The 21,332-nt window shown below is 38.5% G+C and overlaps 1 protein-coding gene across 2 annotated transcripts; it reads right to left on the reverse strand.

Moving 5' to 3' along the window:
• Positions 1–1,664: 1,664 nt before the first annotated feature.
• LOC148594854 (protein-glutamine gamma-glutamyltransferase E-like) lies at positions 1,665–18,025 on the reverse strand. 2 transcript variants are annotated; one of them, XM_088523613.1, is made up of 13 exons: positions 17,923–18,025; positions 12,117–12,284; positions 11,574–11,816; positions 10,909–11,027; positions 10,287–10,415; positions 9,175–9,352; positions 8,876–9,011; positions 7,530–7,633; positions 6,831–7,076; positions 5,649–5,954; positions 4,140–4,297; positions 3,812–3,945; positions 1,665–1,911 (listed from the first exon to the last, which is right to left on the reverse strand). In XM_088523613.1, exons 1-13 carry the CDS (start codon positions 17,927–17,929, stop codon positions 1,764–1,766), a joined length of 2,076 nt encoding a protein of 691 aa, XP_088379739.1. In that variant the 5' UTR covers positions 17,930–18,025; the 3' UTR covers positions 1,665–1,763. The 2 variants fall into 2 exon arrangements, with proteins under 2 accessions (XP_088379739.1, XP_088379738.1); XM_088523612.1 differs by lacking the exon at positions 17,923–18,025 and adding an exon at positions 13,414–13,551.
• Between the last annotated feature and the right edge of the window lie 3,307 nt (positions 18,026–21,332).

Here is a 21,332-nt window from a genome sequence, read left to right on the forward strand (position 1 = left end):
TGCTGCTGCCATTCACTTGATTTCAGTGGGATCTGGCGGTTTCCATTGGTGCAGGAGCTGTAACAGGAGGTCCTCAAGTATATATCCACATTCTGCTTTGAGTGTGGGTCCAAGGTTATGCTTAAGCTTGAGAGCCCATCACTTGACCCATGTGATGAGAGCTGTGTGCTCTGACAAACCTTGAAGAGCACCAGGAATAAAATAGAGGGCACAACTGTAGATTTGTACAACCTCTTTCTAGCCCATCTCAACATTAGATGTCCTGTCTACTCTTGTACTCTCATCACATGCCCAGCACTGGAAAACCAGGTGGCAGAAAGTGCCTCCCTAAAGCCATTTCTGCAGGTGTGAAGGCAAAGCTGGGGTATAGCGTGGGCTGACCTGTAAGAGTGAGGAGTCCCTGTGGCAAGTCACTAGTGCCCTGTGCTGAGGGACGAAAGGAGAGGCACGGGGCTGGCTCCAACCTGCTGGCTCCCTGGTCCTGCAGTCCAAACTACAGCAGAGCAGGAGCTTTACTTTCCATTCACTTCATCCACGCAGTTAATCTTCAGAGACTGACTTGCTGCCATGTAATTATCTGCCATAAACCGAGTCACTTGCTGTACAACACCTAGTTCACCTTTTCCTGGAACCCAGCTTTTAGCTTCTATTTCCACACAAAGCACTTCAATGCAACTGGCAGCTAATGAGAGAACATTTGCATTATGCACGCTGCTTAGCAGCATGTGGAAGATGTGGAAATCATGAGTTAAGTTTAATTGCACAATTTTTAAAGCAAGATTAACGCACCCTTTATTAAAACACGCCATTATATTAGAATTTGGGGGTCTTACAACATCAGTAAATTTGGATACATCCTTTGTCCTCACTAATTTCTTTCATACCTGTGGCCTGTACCTATTGCCACATAAAGAGTTTACTTAAACTGTAGTAAACTTGAACTCTTCTGACCTTGAGGTTAACTGGACTCTGTATTTAGTTTATTATTTGCTGAAAGGGATGTCTTCCTGACACAGATTAATCTAAAATGAAGAAATCCTAATTTCTCAAGGTAAAGGTTCTCAAGGTAAAATACCCCATGATTTAATATTATGCTCCCTTTGAGTCACAGGTAATATCAGTAAGTGAAAAATGTCACATGCCAAAATATCCTGTAGATATACCCTGGGCAATTATCCCAACATGCTTGTCAAATTACTCTCTAGATGGAGGTAGTATAAATTCCTTTACAACATTTCCTAGGCCTAATTTGGTCTTTCTCACTTGGGTTCTTTCCCTCCTGCCTCCCAAAAATCAGGATAGGTGCTCAGTTCACACAGTGCTAAACTTTGCAGTAAGAGGGAACTAAAATTGTAAATATGGACCTTGTTCCAGCTAATCTCTAGTATCACAGTCGCAATAAAAAGAAAAGTACCACTTTGCAAGCTCTGCATAAAGCTCTGAAGGAGTAAGCATGTGTTTATTTGTGTTGAAACATCTGGAATCAGAAAGAATGATTTCAAAAGAAAAACTGGCAAAAATCAGTCTCTGGATAGAATGTAAGATGCTGTATTTGATAACATCGACACAGCAGTACCTGAAGGATCAATTGTTCCTCAGTTTATTTGAAATTACCACTTAACAAGTTACTCATCAGTTTTATTTTTATTTTATTGCAGGGAGTATTTTGTTTCAGAAGCAGCAATTATGTGGTTTATTCTTCATCAACTTCATATACTGTTTTGCTCAGGTTATTCGGAAATGGGTCATCTATTGCCTTCCTCTTAGCCAATCACATTGACAACTTTATGTGCTTTGACATCTGCAAACTTGTCACAGGAGAAGTTAACAAGTAGATGCTTGAGGCCTGTCTCAGAAGGGGTGATTTTAAACTTTGTCCTAGATTTCTCACCAGCTTTCAGTGGCAGTACACTAAAAATAGGAAACAAAGGGAAAATGTCAGCTAAAGACAACCTTATGCATCATGCTTGAACTTCTTCACTATTTCCAGCTCTGTGGAATTAATAGAATCACCATGAAAAGACTGTACAGGACTTAACTGTGACACGTACTTAAATGTGCAACCCCATGAATTAAGATCTCTAGCAAATATATGATGCAATGAACTAGATAAGCACGCAAAGGAAAACATGTTAATACCATAAGAGATCAAACTTCATGCAGAACAGAAGATGTGAAAGAGATCATTAAATTACAAAAAATAAATGAACTGAGGCAGTGAACAATGGTAATACAAAATCTTGAATAGGAATAGATTGTGCTACCAAGAAAACTGAAGTACTTGTGCACCAGGAAATTCTAAATGGAAGTTGAAATGTTTTAAAACAGTAGGATTTTAAATTGAAAACTCATGTTTGTGGTCATCCCAAACAGCCCTACCCTGTTATATTGTCTTGCCTTGCCTAGAGGATGAAGTTGCAGGTGGTTCATAACATGGGCTTGCTAAATTGCCTCAGGAGCGGTAAGTTAGGAGATAGACCATTCCTAGTTGCCCAAGTACAAATGATAATGTTAAGTTGCTGTGTAGGGGTGTATGTGCGTGCACGCACGTGCGTGTTCAGGTATAACGTACACTCCCATATCTTGGGCGTTTTTTTGAAGCAGCTGCATTTGTCAGTGCATATAGAAGTTTGTATGCAAGTTTGTGTACAAAGTGGGAGACCGACTGCAAGCTTACTTTTATGTAACTGTGAAATAAAAAAAAGACATAACAAGCTATAAATCATCCAAATATAAAAATAAGAATTTGGGTTTACAGGAATAGGAACCAATTTTATTCCAGTCTACTCATTCATCTGATCAGCACCATTTATATAAGGGTCTTCTAATGAAGTGAGATGCAGATTAGATATTTTCTTAAGCATTTTTCTTATTCTCCTAATATAATTAATTCTATAGTGTTCTGAAAGCAAAGCTTGAAAATCAGTGTGCCTGTCATTCTTGTTTTGCGGGGACAGAGGGAGAGTTTTATCATAATATTCACCATTTTCCTATTCTCTTTGTTCCTGTTTGATGAATGTCAATTGTATCTAAAATCTAGGCCTCTGTAAACCAAAATTAGTTATCTATGTAACAGCTGCTGTGACTTTTAAACTGAGGTTGTGGATTTTTCTGTTCTTTAAAGGTGATTCTCCTTAGTTGTGATTTACTGTGCCTACAAAAATTATGCATAGAGCATACTTGAGGTTTTACATTTCAGAAGTATGTCTGCCCTTTTAGATAACAACTTTAGATAACAATTTTTGTACACAAAGCAGAGCCACTGGTGCATCTGTTTTTCACGTACGTCTCTGGCAGAGGTAAACGCACATCGCTTAGAAGGCTGAACACTGTAACTGACACAGACACTGCATTTTATAAACTGAAATCCAGGCTAGAATGTTGTATAGTTTAGATACAGCGTAGGTAGAAACAGTCAAGTGCCCCACTGCTGATTCTGTAATCAGAAGACAAAAACTAAACTCATCTGCCCGGTAGCTGCACAGAGAGCCTCAGTAAAATTTATTGCTCAGGTATCGTATATATTTTTTGCTGGAACCATAGAGCCCTACTAGATAGGTAGGCAAATAACTTCTGTTAAATAGTGACAGCTTTGAACCAAGTCTCCATATGACTTGGGCTTAGGCCCCAAAGTTTGGGAGGGCAAATAATTGCAATGTACTTCTCTATGAGAGACATCCTCCCTGGAAGACCTCTCTAGTTACAACATGAAGAAAATTCATTCTCATCCCACTGTTTACTTTGAAGTAATTTGCACCTATGTGCCAGCTGATATATCTTTAACAGCAGGAATGAGGCCCTCTGTACTTACTTTATCTGGAGGATTCCTCTGAGCAGGTCACTGCCTTCTACCTGCAGAACACAGTCCATCACTTCCACATCAATAGGATTGGTAAATGTCACTTCCACATCCACTTCTTTATTTAGTTCTGCCTCACCCAGCACCTGTACAAAGAAAATGCTTGAAAGATGGAATTCTTAGTAATCTTTTCTCTCCAAGCCTCCTCAGGCCTCAGCAGAGACCATATTATGAGATGGTAGGATGGAGCGTGGCAGAATGTGAGCAGAACTTCTCTTTGTAGGGAAGAAAGTGCTTATAAGAGCTGAGTTCCCCTCATTCTCCCCCGATAGTGCTTTACCTGTATATCAATGTCAGGCTTGTCCAGGGTTATGTCTCTGCTCACTAGCACTGGAATGCCACCTTCCACGTGACATAAGGCTGTTACTTGGATTGTGTTGTCTGTAGTTAAACGCTGTTGATATTCAGTATATGATATCTTGATGGGAAATTTTTTCTCTGTAACAAAAAAAAAGGGGGGGAGGGAGTTCAATATGCACTTTTATAAGTCAACAGATGTTTCATACTTTAATTAGCGTTTTCCTTCTCTGTTGTGTCTGTGACTAGGAAGACCTTCAGTCATCACTAGCAAACCCAATTCGTGCAGATCTGTCAGTCAGAGGCAAAGTGATTTCTTCTCTACAATCTCTCCTCCATCCCTTACTGCTGCACTGTCCGACTTGTGTCTCTCCTCGCTGCTCTGACAGGTAAGACAGATGGCGTTTTATGAACTCACTAGTACTCCCTCATTTCTTATAAGACATGCTCTGGTATGACTCATCAGTCTTTCTTACTCATGGTATGCAGCACACAAATTATGTGTTTGCATTTCTATTATCTTTCATAGTCCTATGTGAAAAAAGGCAAGTTAGCAGTGTAAAATGTCACAATAGAGAACAAGAAACAGTGTTGGAAATGGTGAAGTTGCTCCAAAAGCAAGGGATTTAAGTACAAATCCTAGTAAATGGTGCATGCTGCACTTGACAGAAGAGGGCAAAAATCTCTTCAAATGTCTGCCATCAGACACGGTGAAAAACTTCTCTCCTGATCCTAAACTCAGCCTTTGGTTATTCACTCTATGTGTAAAACACAAGACGCCCCAAGGTAACAGCCCCTAACTGTAATGCTGTTAGAAACATCTGTGTATAAGCTCTATCTTCAATGAGAGTTCAGTTTCTAATACTTTAGAGGTAGCTGGTAGATCCCAACTCCACAAAATTACATATTAAGGAAGATAAACTTCTTTTTTTTCAATTTTTGATAGTAACTCAAAGCCTAGGATTAACACAATACAGTATCAATAGTGATTCAATCATTTTTTAGTTCCCCTTTAGAGTTTTTGATGCATCTATTTTCCCAAGTTTCTATCACAAACTTAATTTCGTGTTTCCAATAATACTCCTATTTAGGCATATCAAACACCACCAGAAAAAGATCTTAGGTCCCTTACTTAGCCCCTTGTAGTTCACCAGGAGACAATCAGATGGAGTTAATTTCTATGCTTTGTATGTTTTCCCTGTCTTTTCTTTGCAAGTTTTGTTACAGTTTTTGAAACTTTATGTTTACTTGGCACCTTCTTTTCACATATAATACATATTTTTCAAAATACAATTTTTGTGCTTTGTGCACAAAATGCACAAAATTCAAGTGCATTGCTTTCTTTTTTGGCCTCTTCAGACTCTTCTGTGTAGAAAATGAGGATTGCAGTTTGCTTTAGCTTTTCCCCTGCAAGTTTACTACCTTCAGAGCTAATGCTCATATACTGATAAAACAATCACACAATTCTAATAAAAAACTATATGAAAATTACCTTCCTGAGGAGCCAGAGTGACAGATATGGAGTCCTTCCAGATCTCATGAACAGGTTTCCTGGTATATACAGTGCTCCAAGCAGTCATATTTACCTGAACAGTCTTATCATCAGAAGTTAAGTTTGCAAGAACCAGAATCAGACTGAGATCTTTTCCAACTATTAAAGTGTCAGCCACCTTGAACTTCCCTGAGATGTCAGGCTTTTGTTCAATCTCCTTTGGTGTTGGTGCTGTGGGATCAAATTTATCCTCGAGTCCCAGCTTCTTACGGGCTTTCTTATAAGTATCTCTTTCGTTTTTAGAGCCTGTTAATGAGAATCATGAAAATCATCCTCAGCAGTTAAAATGAATCTGTCTTTATGCTCCTGCTAAAGATTGGTCAGCAGAACATGCTTAAAGGTGAACAGAACCCCTGTTTTTCACAGCCACATATCATTTTCTGGATCTACAGTCAATTTGTGCCACTATTCCTTTAATAGTAATTCTTTGTGGCATCAAATCTTCAGTCCAAAGTTTCTCACATTTCTCATTTCTAACCCTTTTTAGAGTAGTAGTACTGATAAATATGAATTCTCATCTGCTAATGCAGAAAAGTCCCATCTATAAGGTGAAGTGTTGATGGCATTGGAAGATAGTTTTCTGGGTTCTGTTTTTCACCATTCTGGATATATATTTCTAATAGCAGTGTTCATTGTTTGCACTTGAAAATTCAGTTGATTATTTTTTTTTGTCCTATCTGATTGAAAGGTTTGATGAAGTTACATGTTGTCTGACCCTTCAAAAATGTTGCTTTTCTTGGGCTAGGTGGTGATTTAGCTTAGGTTTCTGTAATACACATTTCATCTGCTGACAAATAGCAGTGCTGTAGGCTAATTTTAACAAAGCAGAGACAGTGCACATTAGTGTAGACAAACAGAATAGTGAGTATTTTACTCAAAGTAATTGGACTCGCCTTATTCAGATCCCACAGATCAGCTCTGTATCAGAAATGGCAGGGCAGAATATTTTAGTCCTTAACCTTCTCTGTCCCCTTTTTATTAGAACTCAAGAAATTGAGTATAAATTTTGTTCCTACCCTATATATGAGCAGAATTGCCCACCAACAGACTCCTATCTTAAAGTTTCTTTAAGTTCTATATTGAAGCATCTGTGCAACCAGAAGAATCAGAATTTTTCTTTACCTTCCTTGTGTTTATAATCATTGGTGACATCTACACGATCATCTCTGCCAACAGCCTTTGTGCTGATGAACTGACCAATTACTGTAGACTCAGAGAATATTAAAGTTTTTTTTCCATTTGTAGAATCATAATTCCAGTACATGCAGTCTGCATTCACTTCTGCAAATACGAATGGACAGTCATAGTCCAGATCTATGTCTCCTTCTTTGATGGCATTCCGTGAGGCAGGACCACACCGATAAATCCCTATAGCATCAAGGAAAAAAATAATTTAGGACTAGTCAATTGTTTCATAGTAGGCAGGTACCGAGACAGATACTATTTATCAGTGAGCCCTGGTATTCTACTCCAGCCCTTTCATTCACACAGTGACTTATACCAGGCTAATCATCAATATATCTTGTGTATTTATTATGAAGTTAGACTTGACTTCTTTTATAATATCCTTTAGTTTTCAGTATCTGGATACCTACATTGGAAATGTAGGATTAACTGAGAAAGACTGGTCCTAGAAGCCTAGTTTGGGATCCACAGAGGAGCTGAGGCTTCTCTAGTGAAACAGAGAATGTATTCTCTTCAGCCACTTCATTTCTGGGCAAGGAAATAAATTACTTTGACAGTGGTTGAATTTCTTTGTCCCTCTGAAAGTGATTGACTTTAAAATTTTTCAGCATTATTCCTGAAATCAAATCCATGTACCTCCACTTTCTTCTTGAGGAGTTGCATCCAGAATTTGCCATCCACTGTATGAGGGGCCCAAGTCACTGCGAGAAAACCAGCTTTCATTCCAAACATGGAAATTCCTATATTAAAAAATGAACAAAGCAATCTACTAGTAGGTGTATCTACTTTGTCATCCAAATTCTGTTTTTGCCTCTTCCTACCTATCTTTTGTTTTGGTTTGGTAAAACCTGTCATCTGTCATCTTTACATTTTCTCTTTTCTGTTGATTTCTGAGGGACTTATCTCTGGCCCAGGGCAGAGCATTAGGATACTTCAGTACTGCTACAAAATGACTTCATCTGCTTATAGTCCCAGGGAGATGCTGCCACATCCAGGATCTGCTGGGGCTTAACATTGATCTGGCTATGTCTGTATATTAAGAGTCTGTAAACTTATGCTTTCACTTAAGGATTCTTCTAGTATGTAGCTAGAAGCTGTTTTCTGACTGTTCTTTGATTCTGATAATTCATAGATGTGTGAATAGGGAATGCTTTTCTAAAATACCATGTTTTGCAGTTGTATCATATGCATGTCTTATCTGCAGATTCAATGATGCACTCTCAAATTGAAGCTTGTCCATTGCTTTCTGCGGCCATTGGCCTACTGGGAATACATAGGAATTAAACATTGGAGTAAAAAATAATAAAACCTATGGTGCTGTTATAAACTATGAGAAAAAAAAAAAAAAAGGAAAAAATAACACACTTCTGGAGGAGGCAGGCTTCCAGAAGAAGTAATGAAGATAAGGGCCATTTTCCTCTAAACTCCTATTCACACTTTCATCTTAGTTAAATGTATCAAATGTTTTGTCAGGTTTTTAGCTGAGACTGACCATTTTCGCTGTGATTCTATCTCAGTCAGATCAGAGCTGAAAAGTGCATTGTGTAGCAGGCTTAAATGATCTTGCTGCAAGAAAAAAACGTGGGCGCAGTCCTGTTGAACTTCTACAGTTAACATAAACTATTTTTTAAAAACTGGTTCCAGTTAAATCAAGTCCTCCTGTGTTTGATATTTCAGTGTGGTATCACAAACTTTTAATCATCTGTGTAATCACAGGTGTATTTCTTTTGGCTTCAGTTTACCTTTGTAACTTATGTGATAATTCTCAGTTTGACTAAGGAAGAGAAAAAAATGCTGTTTATATTTAACACTGAGTTTAATAGGATTACTTTTTTTTTTCTTTTTTAATCCTGTATGTGTCATTGTTTTCAGGACTATTTTTAACAAGTCAACAGAACTTTTGTCAATAGAATCTACACTTTTTACCTGCTGACCCTATTCTTCATCGATAGATCTTACGATCAAATATTGTAGAGCCTTACCAGACACTGTCAGCTCCCCTGTTCAAATGATTTCCAGAAGCATCGTAAAACTCATCCACACGTAAATTTTCATCTGCATCATGAGCAGAACTGAAGTTTGTAATTGTTCGAGTGGGAATCCCCAGGCATCTAAGCACTAAAGAGTCAATAAACAGCCATAATTCAAAAAGAAGTACTGCTGGAATATGAAGCTTCATATAACATACATAACATAATATCTTGAAAGACTTCCAGGTAGACATTATTGTTAATGTTTCCTCTACCAGAATCTGTGCAGTGTTGTATTACATAAAACATACCTGTAGTCAATACTGCTGCAAAAACCCAACACTGTCCATATCTAACAGGCTTGAATCCTGATTTCTTCCAGCTTTGCAGGATTTCACCACTTCCATTCCAGCTGCTCGGATTTTTTCCACCTTCATAATTTCCACTCCAATTTCCTAGCACCACACCTTGGTCATCATTGGCGTTGACCTGTGAAGATATTCACTAAATTGACGAAAGTATAAATTCAGGGTTTAAAATAGAAAAATCAGTGTGGGTATACAAGGGAAGAAAAGCCTTAAATGATATTTTAGTGGACAAAAGCCACACTTCATTGGCCTTCAGGAAGTCCTATCTTTTTAAAGAAATGAAATATTTGTCCTCTCAAATAACAAACAGCATTTAACTATCATCTTTCCCATACAAGTACATTAAACATCAGACAAGAAAACAAACACCAGTGTGTAGTGAACTCGCCTGTATGCTAGAATGGTGTCATCAATGTACACAATGCTGTTCCCATAACTTTCAGAGTAAGCTTGTTTGATGACGCAGACTCAACATTTAGCAAATTTACACACAATACTAAATTAGGGAAAATGGCTGACAGAGAGTGGGGAGAGATAGTTGACAAAGCCAAACTTTTCTCAGTACTGGCAGATTACATGACGAGAGGCAACAGCAGAAGGTTGCAGCTTGCAAAAGTGGTATTGGACACAAGAGAAAAATTCCTCCCTACAAGGGTAATGCAGCACTGGACAGGTCAGCGAGGGGAGCTGTGAAACCTCCATTCCTGGGAAGACAACTTGTCAGAGCAGTGGCTGAGCTGATCTTGTGCTACCTCTGTAGGCCCACATGAAATGGGAGGTTGAACTAAAGCCCTCCAGGGACTGGTCCTTCTACATACCACCCCACCACTATTTTCACTTTCATTTTGACAACTGTATATCCAAGCAATAAAGTATCAGAATACCCCAGATGAAATAAATCTAGTAGGCTGAAATCAGAGAGCCGCCCAGAAGCTTCTCTGGCCCATGTTTTGGGTGCACAAAAATAATGGCCTAAAATTTCTTGAGAATTGACTCCATATCCATTTTGACTAATCAAACAGGTAGTGATTTGCACTTTTGAATAGCTTGCTTACCATTGCACTGAGAACACGGCCCACATATTTGGGATCGTTTCGGTGAGATACATCTGTGACAGGATCCTGGCGGTAGTTTAAACTTCGATCCAGCATGGAGATGCAAATATTGAGAATATCTTCTTGAAACTGTGTTACAGAAATATATTAGTGTATTGGGACCACAGAGTGTTCTACCATACTAAAAATGAAAATATAGAGAGCCAAATAATTGGTTAACATTTTTCATATCCCTGATTTAAGTCATAGCTCAACCAGGAATTACTGTGAAAAGCTGGCCTCAACAGCTGTGAAGATTAGACCTTGAAGGGCTTTTGAAAACTTCAAATCAATATAGTGAAGCCAGGGCCTGTGCTCCCCAGTGTTGCTATCAGTGCTTTTCTACACAGCAGACACAAAGATTTCTGCAGGCTGCATCTTGGCCATATCACTGATTGGTCCTACAAATCTTCCTGTTTTTCAGGTTAGCAGGGCTTGACTTGAATTCTAATTTTAATAGTGGACTTTACTGTTCTTCCGAGGTAGGTGACTATGATGAACTGGGAAAGCTGAACAAGCCCTTGTCACCCAGCTTATGTGAAAACAGAAGCACAAAACACCAAAGTTTCAACTATGCATTTACCTGGCCAAAGTTCCATCCAAAGCTGTTGATATGATGTTTATTGCCTGCAAAAATGATGCCAAACTCTTCTAGCACATATTCCTGGCATTCAGCCTGATTAGGCAAGAACACATCATCACCTGAAAAGCCAAAGCAAAGGTCTGTAACACCACATCTGGCAAAAAAAATGAAAACCCTGCATGGGAACCTCAGTAGGAATGTTTGCAGGTATCCACCCTTTGTTGTTCTTGCTGCTTTAAACAGATGGTGAAACAGATTTTCCTACATTTGGAGAAAGGGAGATGTGTTAGAGAGGAGAAAGAGGGATGGACCTGTCTCATCTGGAAGAAGGTGACAGCTGGTAGATTTGTCCTTTTTCATGGTTTCTCTGAGAGTGGGTATACTTCTAAACTTGTGCAAAAGCAGGGAAGCTCTGGCACAAACAGAACTTAATCTACATCTTTCAGAGCAAGAAGCTCTCCAGTATGTGTGTGATAAAGGTCTGATTTTTTATGTACCAGAAGGTCCTAACAAAATGTTAAGTCATATCCTGTTCTCAGTGCTAGGTTATGTGTTTCAGCTCCTGTGCAAAAAAAAATAATAGTAATAAAAAACATCAAGTAGAGAATTTGCAAATATGCAATGAGAGAATTGTTTCTTTCAGCAGAAAGGTATCATGTTCATACCTGAAGACCAAGGATTAAAGAGCAAAACAAAGGTGCCGAGGTTTGCGGTGGAGGAGCTGCCACTTGAAGCATTTTGCACACTCAGCTTGTAACGTCCTATGACTGCATTAGCTGGGCTGGAAATGGAGATGCTCACAGAGTTGGAAGTGGTGGACTTCAGAACTGCACTCCAGCTCTCCTTGCTCACTGTGCTGGAGATACCAAATGTGGCCTGGGTCTTAGTTTGCTTTGAAGGTTTTGGACCTTTTAAAGAAAATAAAGAACACTCTTGTTTGTTTGTTTTCAGGTGTCTGAAATAGATATTTAATTGTTAATAAACACCATCCTCCCCTGTAGATGAGTTCATGATGTATGTTTGAAACTGAAGCAAGCTATTACCATCAGTGGAGGTAGGAGTAAAACAAAATCACCTCAACCAGTCCCATGGCTATGTAAAACATCATGTTGGCTCTTAGGCATTTTTTTCCCATATAGTGAATATCAAGCTAAAAGAACATCACCAGATGGCATTACTAATTATGAGAAAGAAATTGAGAGCTATACCTGTTTCTGCAATGAATGTTAAGTTTTGCCCTGGCTGTTCCGCTCCATTGAAGGTGATAGTGAAGCCCTGACCTCTCCTGACAATCAGTTCTTTGCCAGAAAATTTACTTGTGTGATGGTCTTTTGCATTTTCTTTCAGATGCCAGTTCAAACTTGGCTGCGTCATACCTGTGGAAAGAAATGAGAAGGAAAAATCGAGGGTACCTGCAAGGCTTTCTGAGGAGGAAGAAGCAAGGACTCACTCCCAAGAGTTGTATGTTACTCTCTACAGGTAACTAGTAGCCACATGAGATTTCCATCTTATAGGAACCAGTTATTTATATTTTATCCTTTTTTGAGAGAGAGAGGCTCCCTTTCTGAAGACAGTTAGGAACTATCCACATAATTAAATATAAAAGTATATAAAATATATAAAATCTTTTAGAAGCAGCTATCAAGAATATGCTAATTTTACTGCTATTTGGCAGTAGGAGAGAATTGGAGCAATAGCACTTCTAAAGCATGTGTATAAAATGTTGCAGGAAGCTGCTGCATGTACTCTAGCATCACCAGAGCCAAACTGATGGAAGGTTCTTTAGTGGGAGGTAGCTTGATGGTTTATTGAAGTGCACAGGTACAGAAGAAAAATAACATACCTACCTGAAAAAAAAAAGAAATCCTTCAAAAATCTAGCAATGGAGCACATCTGCTGTAGAGCAAGGTTGGGATTGGGGGAGCCTTGTCTCTAGAAAGGCAGGAATTAGCTGACAAGGTTCGAAAAGCAACGTGGGATATTTCAAAATAATTTTTAAACAGGGCAATTTGCATATGAAAAACCGCTTTTTTTAAATCGTTTTTGCTTTGCTGTCAAGTTTCAAAACTCTCTCTACGTTCTATTCTCCCTCAGCCTTTGCAGTGGTACCTTGTCCAGGTTCAGCTTTGTCTTTCTTGCTCTTATGTCAGATTTATCAGTCTCTCCTTTACACTGCTTATGTCTGGCACCTTCAAATAGCTGTAGATTTTCCTTTCCTTCCCATGTACAAAAGACAACATTTCTACCTCAGATAACATACCTGATCTCTAAAACTCCATTCTGACAAGCTTGCTTTATCCACATATGTACAGTAAGTGAAGAAATACAATTCCCATGAAAATCCTCCTTCTAAATCTTACTGGGAGGACCTTTTCTATTTTGTTTTTCTTGGATCAAAGCTCATTAGAGGAGTAGCAGCTTTTCAGTCCATTAGAGAGCTGAATATAATGTATGGATGTAAAAAAATAATAGAGCACCACAGAAGGGGCTTGCTCCTTTGCTCACCTTGGCCCATATCTGATCAATACGTCCTGTATGAGCAGCTTCCCGACTTTTCCTCTGAATGTCCTTCTTTCTCCTCTTCTCTCAAAGAATAGATTGTGCCTTTCACTTCTTTAAAAGTCTACTTGTAATATTGCCTGTTTGCAATATTTCCTGTGGGGGTGGAGCAGGAATAGCCTCCTTTCCTTCCCAGCCCTTTATCTAACTGACGAGCTTGTGGAGCACTTTCTCCTGTGCTCATTTCCTTAAAAAATAAAATCTAAGGCTGCAAAAACATTTATCCATAACAGTCTATCCAACTGTTTCTTAATGTATTTACACCTGTAACAATTACATTATTCAGTAGTTTTTCACTCTGTTATAATGATATATTTATAGTAATAACACAATTCCTTCTTTTCATTATGTTGTTTTTAATTTGGGGCTCTTTGTGAGCGATATTTTCAGTGGTGGTCTTTTTAGAAGCCACCCTTTTCTAGCCGTGCTTTTATTTTCTCTTAAATGACCTGAACACACATCCTAGCATTTTTCAGAATAAATTCTCAGTAGGCTTTGACTCTATACTCAGATACATAGCAGAGATTTTCTCTTTGAAGAAAAGGTTAGTAACTATTGGGTGGTATAGTGGTGGTGAAGTGTATCAGTGATTATTCTTTAAATGTCAGCCTTCCTGTCTTTCTTTCCTTCTTTCTCTCTCTTTCCTTCTTTCTCTCTCTTTCCCTCCTTCTTTCCCTCCTTCTTTCCCTCCTTCTTTCCCTTTCTATCTTTCTATCTATATTTCTATCTATCTTTCTATCTATCTTTCTATCTTTCTCTTGTGATAACAACACTGTACTGAATATCATAGTCTCACAGTTCAATTACATAACTTTTTTTTTCTACTTGGTGATATGATAGCATCATTAAAAACAGCATGTTAAGAAACACAAATAACTACATGTATCCTGGAAGACAGTATGGCAAGGAGAAAGAGTTGTGTTTGTTTCATCAGCTTCTTGTATTTTATTCCTTGTTTATTCTGGCTAACTTGCCTTGCAGACCTGTTATTTGCTTTGCTTCTAAAACACATGTATGATACATGCCAGACCTGTGGACTGAAGATTATGGGCCAGAGTTGAGAATGAGGGTTACATTGTGGAGATAGATTAACACGAGTCAGAATACTGGTCAAGAAGAATGCATTTCTTTCCTAGCTGCCCTGGCCCAAGCACCTTCCTGCAAGCCAGGTGATGTTGTATTGCCTAAGTGTGTGAATGGCAGGAGTGCACAGGTCTGCGCCTTACACGTTTGGAGGACAGCTAGAGAAAAATCTTCTGTACCTCAAAATGTGAAAGCCGTGAGCCGGCTTAATATTTTGCTTCATGAACTGAGAGTTAGCAGTATATGAATCATACTTTTACAGACTGGTATCCTTTTCCAGTAATACTCTGATTTCTTCTTTCAGTCCAGTAACTGTGTTAATGAAATGAATATAAAGGAGGAAGAGTTAAGCACTGAAATGAAAGAAGCCTTTTGTAATAGAAAATTCAGCTGAATTCACCTTCTCCTTCTTGGCGTTGTTTTTCCTGTTCCCACCAGCTCTTTATTAATCCAATGACACAATGAATTCTATTCAATGTAACCTATTATTAATTTAGGATGGTGTTTGTTTTAGGATGGGAAGACAGTCACTAAAACAGCTTTATGCCCGTTTATTCTTTCTGAGTACAGTTCTTCCATACATATGCCTAAAGCATCATCTGGTTAGGCTGGCCATGACTCACCTGGGTCTTAGTTCTCAGGGAAGCTTAGGCTATTTTGTCTCCCCTTTCATTTCCTCCTTGGATGATTAAGCCAGGTATTTAATGATCAAAACCACTCCAGCTGTCCAAGATACAGGAAGTTAAGTGGTTTCCTACAGGTATGCTGTATTTGCAGGCCAACCTGCTGAGAAACCTGGGCTCCTCGCCTAGTGGTATGGATTGATTGGTGTCAATACTCTTCAGGATGAGAATCCTCTGATACAGCTTGGCCAAGTCCATATGGAAGAGCGCTTGGTGGAGATCTCCTCCAGGCTGTAGACGTTGTCCTAGACATGATTGTTAATTTTTTGTCTTCCTCTTCCATTCAAAAAGCAGCATATAGCAAGGCTGCAGTCTTAGGAAATTCCTAGACGATTGTCCAGAAGTTCCCCAGTAGCCAGACTGATGGCAGACAAGCTTGCTACACTCAGCACACTTACTGCTAGTTGGGCTCAGATTTTCTCATGGGATCTTGGCAGGAGAAAGAGGGTTCATTCCAGAAATATTAGTGACATACCCTAATATGTGTACTTCAAAAAACTACTGTGGGACAAGCCAAAATGACAGTGTGCACACTGAGATGAACTTAGGCCAGGCCTCCAGGACAGCCCACGTGTTCCCACATAACCTGTAAAGTATAGCTTATTCTATTTAAATGCATTGCCCTGCTCTCGTGCTTATGCACACATACGTGCCTCTGAAATGGAATGTAGATGTTGTTTGGATCTTCTAACTTCCAGCTATTGCTGCACACTCATGAGCAAGGAATACTTATTTTTTTCCAGCTCCCAGCATGATGTGGCTCTGCTCATCTCTTCTAAGAGCTGGGATCTGACATGATGTTTCCGTTTTGCAGACAAGCGCTCTATCTCATGCACAAAGATGATGCTTGAAGGTGTGACTAATGCCTTAGTTGTAATGACACTGAGTCTGAGCAGTGATAGATAGAAGAGATAGTTAGGTGTGAGACTGTGAAACAAGCTGCCAAATCCGTAGTAGTAGTAGTAGTAGTAGTGTGTTGCAGATTTTAAAAGCCCCTGAGAAAACATGCCATCAGATTTACAGGATTTTTTTCTAGGTGCTTGCCTTTTCTGTAGGCATCGCCTTTACTCCTCTATTCTGTTACACACATTTTTTTCTCTCTAGTTTATTCGCAGGATATATGTTTGTGTGTGTGAAAATAGTTCTGTGCACACATGTTTAAACACACACAGAGCTTTGTTTGCATTAAAATGTCCTAAATATGCCATGGAACTACGAGGAGGATCCCTTGAGTCCTTATGACATTTCCAACTTAACACTGGGCTTAAAATGCACCCTGGATATTTGATAAGGAAGAGTTAACCATGATCAGCAAGTATCAGTTTGCTCGTTAAATGCTGCTACTGCTTCTTGCATTTAGTGTGGTGAAAACAATGTGGTGAAAATGGATAATGAGTAGATTAGTGTGTGATACTTAGGAGGAAGTTTTGGCGGACCACCTTGCTGAAATGTCTTGGCTAACTTGTTGGCACATTGTTGCTTAAGAGGAAGTGTGATAACGCAGAAACAATTGGTTTGTGGTTATTTCCCTGTTGCTGTAGTTGAAGGTTTTTACTGTCCAGTTTTATATACTGATTTTGTCTTTTTTAAAAAAAGGAATTTTATACCCAGGCCAGTCATTGATACTGATCAATAGAACTGTGGTTTGCCATTTATTTAAGCTTTTTTGCTAAGTGGAGGAGAACTATAAATGGATCAGTTGCCCTATGCCCATTCTCTGTGTCAATTTCCCTTCCAGCCTGTGTTCAGATCTTAAATAGATGAACATTTAGGTATCTTAGCAAACACACTGAGACAGTCATTAAGAAAGCACAGGCAGTTTAGGCAAACAGCAGACTGTGCGCAGGGATGTCAGCGCAAGCAGTTCAAGTCGAAAACGTTAAGGATTTCAAATAATCTTCTGTGGACAAACACTGTCAATGGGGAAACTGTGGCTCTTTTAACCTCCATAAGGGAAAAAAACAATGCCTGCAGTTTCTGTGCTTCAGACATTGCTCTGTAGGTTTTTTTCTTTATTTAATTTCTTGAACTTTTCAGGCTTATGTCACATAAGGCCAGCTGAGCATGGACTCCATGCCTAGATGAGTATCACCAGCACTAGCGCCTCATTATGCGTTCTCATAGAGGTACCAGAAAGTCCAGTCTAGCCTAAACAAGAGCAAGGCAACCTTGTATTGATTCAGTGTCTTTCCCGGTAAGGCTTTATTTCTGGGACTTCTACAATGCTTTGTCTATATTTTAAGGAGCCTTTGCCTTCCAAACTGATTTTAATCAATAGTTAAATTGGCATTGCAACTTGCTGACTCTGAATCTGAAGGAAGGAATCCATCCTACAGCCTATTCTTGGCAGAAATAATACCATTAACAGAATATCCATTCTTGCCTACTCTCTAATTCTCTAAGTTTCACACCAAAAGCTATTTTCTTGTCAAAACTTCATCTGCCCTATCTGCCTGCAGTATTGTCCTATTAGCTTTAGTATAATAACACATGGTTTATCTTCTTTTCCTTGTTTGTGTCTTTTTCAATATTTAGGAAAGAAAATATCAAAGTAACCTATTCAAAATCTCAGAATGTAATATACTCCAACAATTCAGAGCCTTTTACCAAAAATATACCCTTAGAAGAAAACAGTGTTTGGTAGGTTATTGCCCACTACATATCCATGAAGAGACTCATTTTTACTTACCCGCCATGCTTCCTTGCTCCTCTTTGTCTTGGACTTTGTATTTCCGTGAGCAATTGTAGGGAAATATGATAAGACTTCCAGCTCCGTTTGTGGCAGCATTTATAGAGAGAACTTTAGGCCTCTCCTTCTGTACAAACCAATTATAATCCACATTAGGTGGGCGAGGCAGGTAAATCATACCAGTGGGCCTGTAAACTTCCTAGTGACCACATCTTAACTCATGGGTTTTAACACACTGCGCTTATGCAATTCCGGCTATTTATCCTGAGGGCTGCCTGAGATGATCAGAAAAGTAAAGCAGTTAATTGCATACCAGGAATCCAGAATTTCACATACAATGGTGTGTCATTTTGGAAGAGTAAGAAGCATTTTTTGAGTCAGTCTGAATGTATATTCCAGTGTGAGCCACAGATGAGCATATGTGAAATAAAAGTATATATTCATAATAAGAATCTTAGTTTCCTTCTTGTAAGTGTACACCTTATAAAAAAGCTTGCATTTAACTCTGAATTCTGTTTTCAGGATCACCGCAGTGGTACCTTTGTACCAGCCCATCCCTATAGACTCTGTAAAATAATAATAATGGTATTAATGCTAGAAATGATATTAATGCAACCTACTATTAACCTGACAAACTGAATGCTAAATAACTCCTAAGAATGTGATTCAAGCGGTGACACTTCCTGCACAAAGAGAAACTTTATAAAATTCCTTTTGCAACAGGTAAAAGTTAAAACTACAATTTGTGCTTTTATGGTGTTTACTCACCCAATTGTTCATTAGTATAGAAGTATACATTAAAATACTTTGATCTGCCCAGACAGGCCACCCTAATTTCACCCTAATTCTCTTTTTGTTTTCATATTACCTCGCTTGCTATTTGATTATGGATCTTTCTCTGTAGGAGCTTCCATTTCATTTTGTTTACACCGATAAAGCACTTTGTCTCATTTTACTATTACTCCACTTACCTACAGTGAGGAAGGGAGCCTGAAGCAACCTCAAGAATGTTAGGGCTTGAAGAACTCGAAGGGTGGAAGTTTCATAAGATCAGAAATTGGCATGCATAACACCTATGTATATAGACTTAGTTGATGTAAATTCCTGGAAAATACTGCAATATGTTAGCTGCTCATCATTAGCTGCTAACGGATGACTAAAAGCTGGCACGGAATTGCCAGAAGTCAGTCAAGTCCATTTAATTTTCCCCTGACAGATCAATATGGCAAAGGAGAAGACAGCAGCAGCAGCTGTCATACATACTGACTTGGATTTGCAGCAACGACCCACAGAATATTTTCATGAACATACTTCATAAGCACTGATTATGCACATTTTCTAACAGTTATCTGTATAACTTGTTGGACTAAAACAAATGTGGATTGCTGTCAAAGTGGAAGGACATAGTCACAGAGATGTCATTAAAGGCTGTCTTGGAGCTTTGCTGGTTTTTAACTGGTGTCCAGCTGAAGTCTGAAGTTGGGCAGAGCACCTCTGTTGGATCATGTCAAGAATACAGAGGAGACTGAAAGACTTAAAGTAAAATCAGAGGAATCAAAGTGGACCAGTCTGAAAAAAAAAGAGGTAACTGGGGAGAAATTATAATGATGATGATGACTTCTTAAAAATATGAAAGGCAGTTATAGAAGGAGACAAACATGGTAGCTTCTGTGGGGTCAGTAAAGAAATCAATGGCTTAAAAAAAACAATCCAAACCGAAAAAGACACCAAGGATATACTTAAGGATACTAAGGAGACACTAAGGATGAGGAGAAAATGTTAATACTAAAGATAAATACTCCACTAAAAATTCTAGGTAAGTTGTACAAATGAATATCATTTTTTCCACGGAGATTAAAAATGGACTGCCAAGGATAATTATGTATGCATACATGTATGTACAGACACATATATTTTGATGTCAAAGAAACGACAGTGGCACTTTACTTTCCTGTTATGTACTCTTAGTCCTTGAAGTTGAATTGTATGATGTGTGGAGGGACTTAGGAAATTATTTTATTTAGGATGTTATTTTATCAACTAGAAATTTGGAAAACAAAAAAAAGCCTCATCTGTGAACCCTCAAAAAGGTATTGTGAGCTGACCCCTGACTCATGGATCAGTCCATATACTGAGTCTGTGTAGTCTGCATCAATACTGATTCAGTTTTGTTTGCCTTGGTATTGCTCCATTGCTGTGATTTAGCCATGCCGAAAAAACTTTACAATGTGTCCTACCACGAAAGGTTGCCAAATTCCTGAGTAATATGACACATAAGAGCATAGATTTATTGAATGTCATTTCTACATGTTCTTTTTAAAGAAATAATTGCATGTTTTTTATAGAAATAGAGGAATGTCAGCATCATATCTGACCAGTTGAAATTTCTGTTTCTGTTAGTACAGACCAGTTCCCAAAACACAAACAACATTCTCTCTTAATTAACTTGTGTAGCGAAAGCGTACCCTGTGTTCTGTCACTTGAGGACTTTCTTCTTGGAATGGGTGATTTATATGTTTATATGTTATTCTAAAATAACTACCCAGAAAAAAATCTTCCTCATTTGTGCAATCTGTTAAAAGTTCATGACTTTTTGTACCTTATGGCAATCAGTTTTACATGCTAATTATGAATTGTGTAAATAATCTTCTAAATATTTCCTTATTGAACATGTACTAATTCTTAAACTGAGTTAAAAGGTACTCATGCCTTTCCTTCACTTAATGTTCAGTATTTTGCAAATGTCTGTAACATTATGTCATTTTTATCCCCCAAATCACATAATTTCAGACTTTTCAGTTTTCTTACAGTCTGATACCTTACTTTGAACATTTGGTACCCATTTCTGAAACCCCTTTAATTTCTTTTTGTTGTTGGTGGTGGTTTTGGCTTTGATATACGGGAACAAGAATTGAGTATGATGCAGGATAGGAGAATATACTATTGACAAATAAGCTGTCAGAGATTTTTTTAATATTTCCTGATCTATTTCTTATTAAGCCAAGTTTGGTTAGGGGGTTGTTTGTGTTTTGTTTTGCATTTAGTCAGCTGAGCCCTCAAGACTGTATTTGTTCATCCAAGAGAAAAGAATGGTGTCATAGTGAGATATGGTAACAATACCCTGGAGAATGGGTTTGGATCCATGGATAGTTAAAGGGGGGCATATTAGAAATCTTTCTAAGAGAGAAAACACTGCCGGTACAATAGCATTCATATTTTGGCAATGCTGAAATTGCCTTAAGAATCCAGAACTTTACTTACACTTAAGAAGTGCTTTCCTCTCTGTCCATGAATCCATCCATTCACAGGCACAGATTTTCTTCTTTTAGAAGTAAATCAGATGTATAACTATAAAATTTTATGGTGACTTTTTGCAATTCCTCAACTCCTTTGGCAGACGACTAGTGAGG

This window comes from Tinamus guttatus, unplaced genomic scaffold (assembly GCF_059628265.1).
Source record: "Tinamus guttatus ecotype Peru unplaced genomic scaffold, ASM5962826v1 Tinamus_guttatus_pri_ptg000194l, whole genome shotgun sequence".
In the NCBI taxonomy this organism is placed as follows: Eukaryota; Metazoa; Chordata; class Aves; order Tinamiformes; family Tinamidae; genus Tinamus; species Tinamus guttatus.

Bases quoted from the DNA above. Each gene is read 5' to 3' on its own strand.
- LOC148594854 (XM_088523612.1), bottom strand. The intron at 9,353-10,286 runs GTAAGCAAGCTA...ATATCTTCACAG, and splicing joins GCCGTGTTCTCAGTGCAATG to GTCAACGCCAATGATGACCA. The intron at 4,298-5,648 runs GTAATTTTCATA...TTTTTGTTACAG, and splicing joins CACTCTGGCTCCTCAGGAAG to AGAAAAAATTTCCCATCAAG.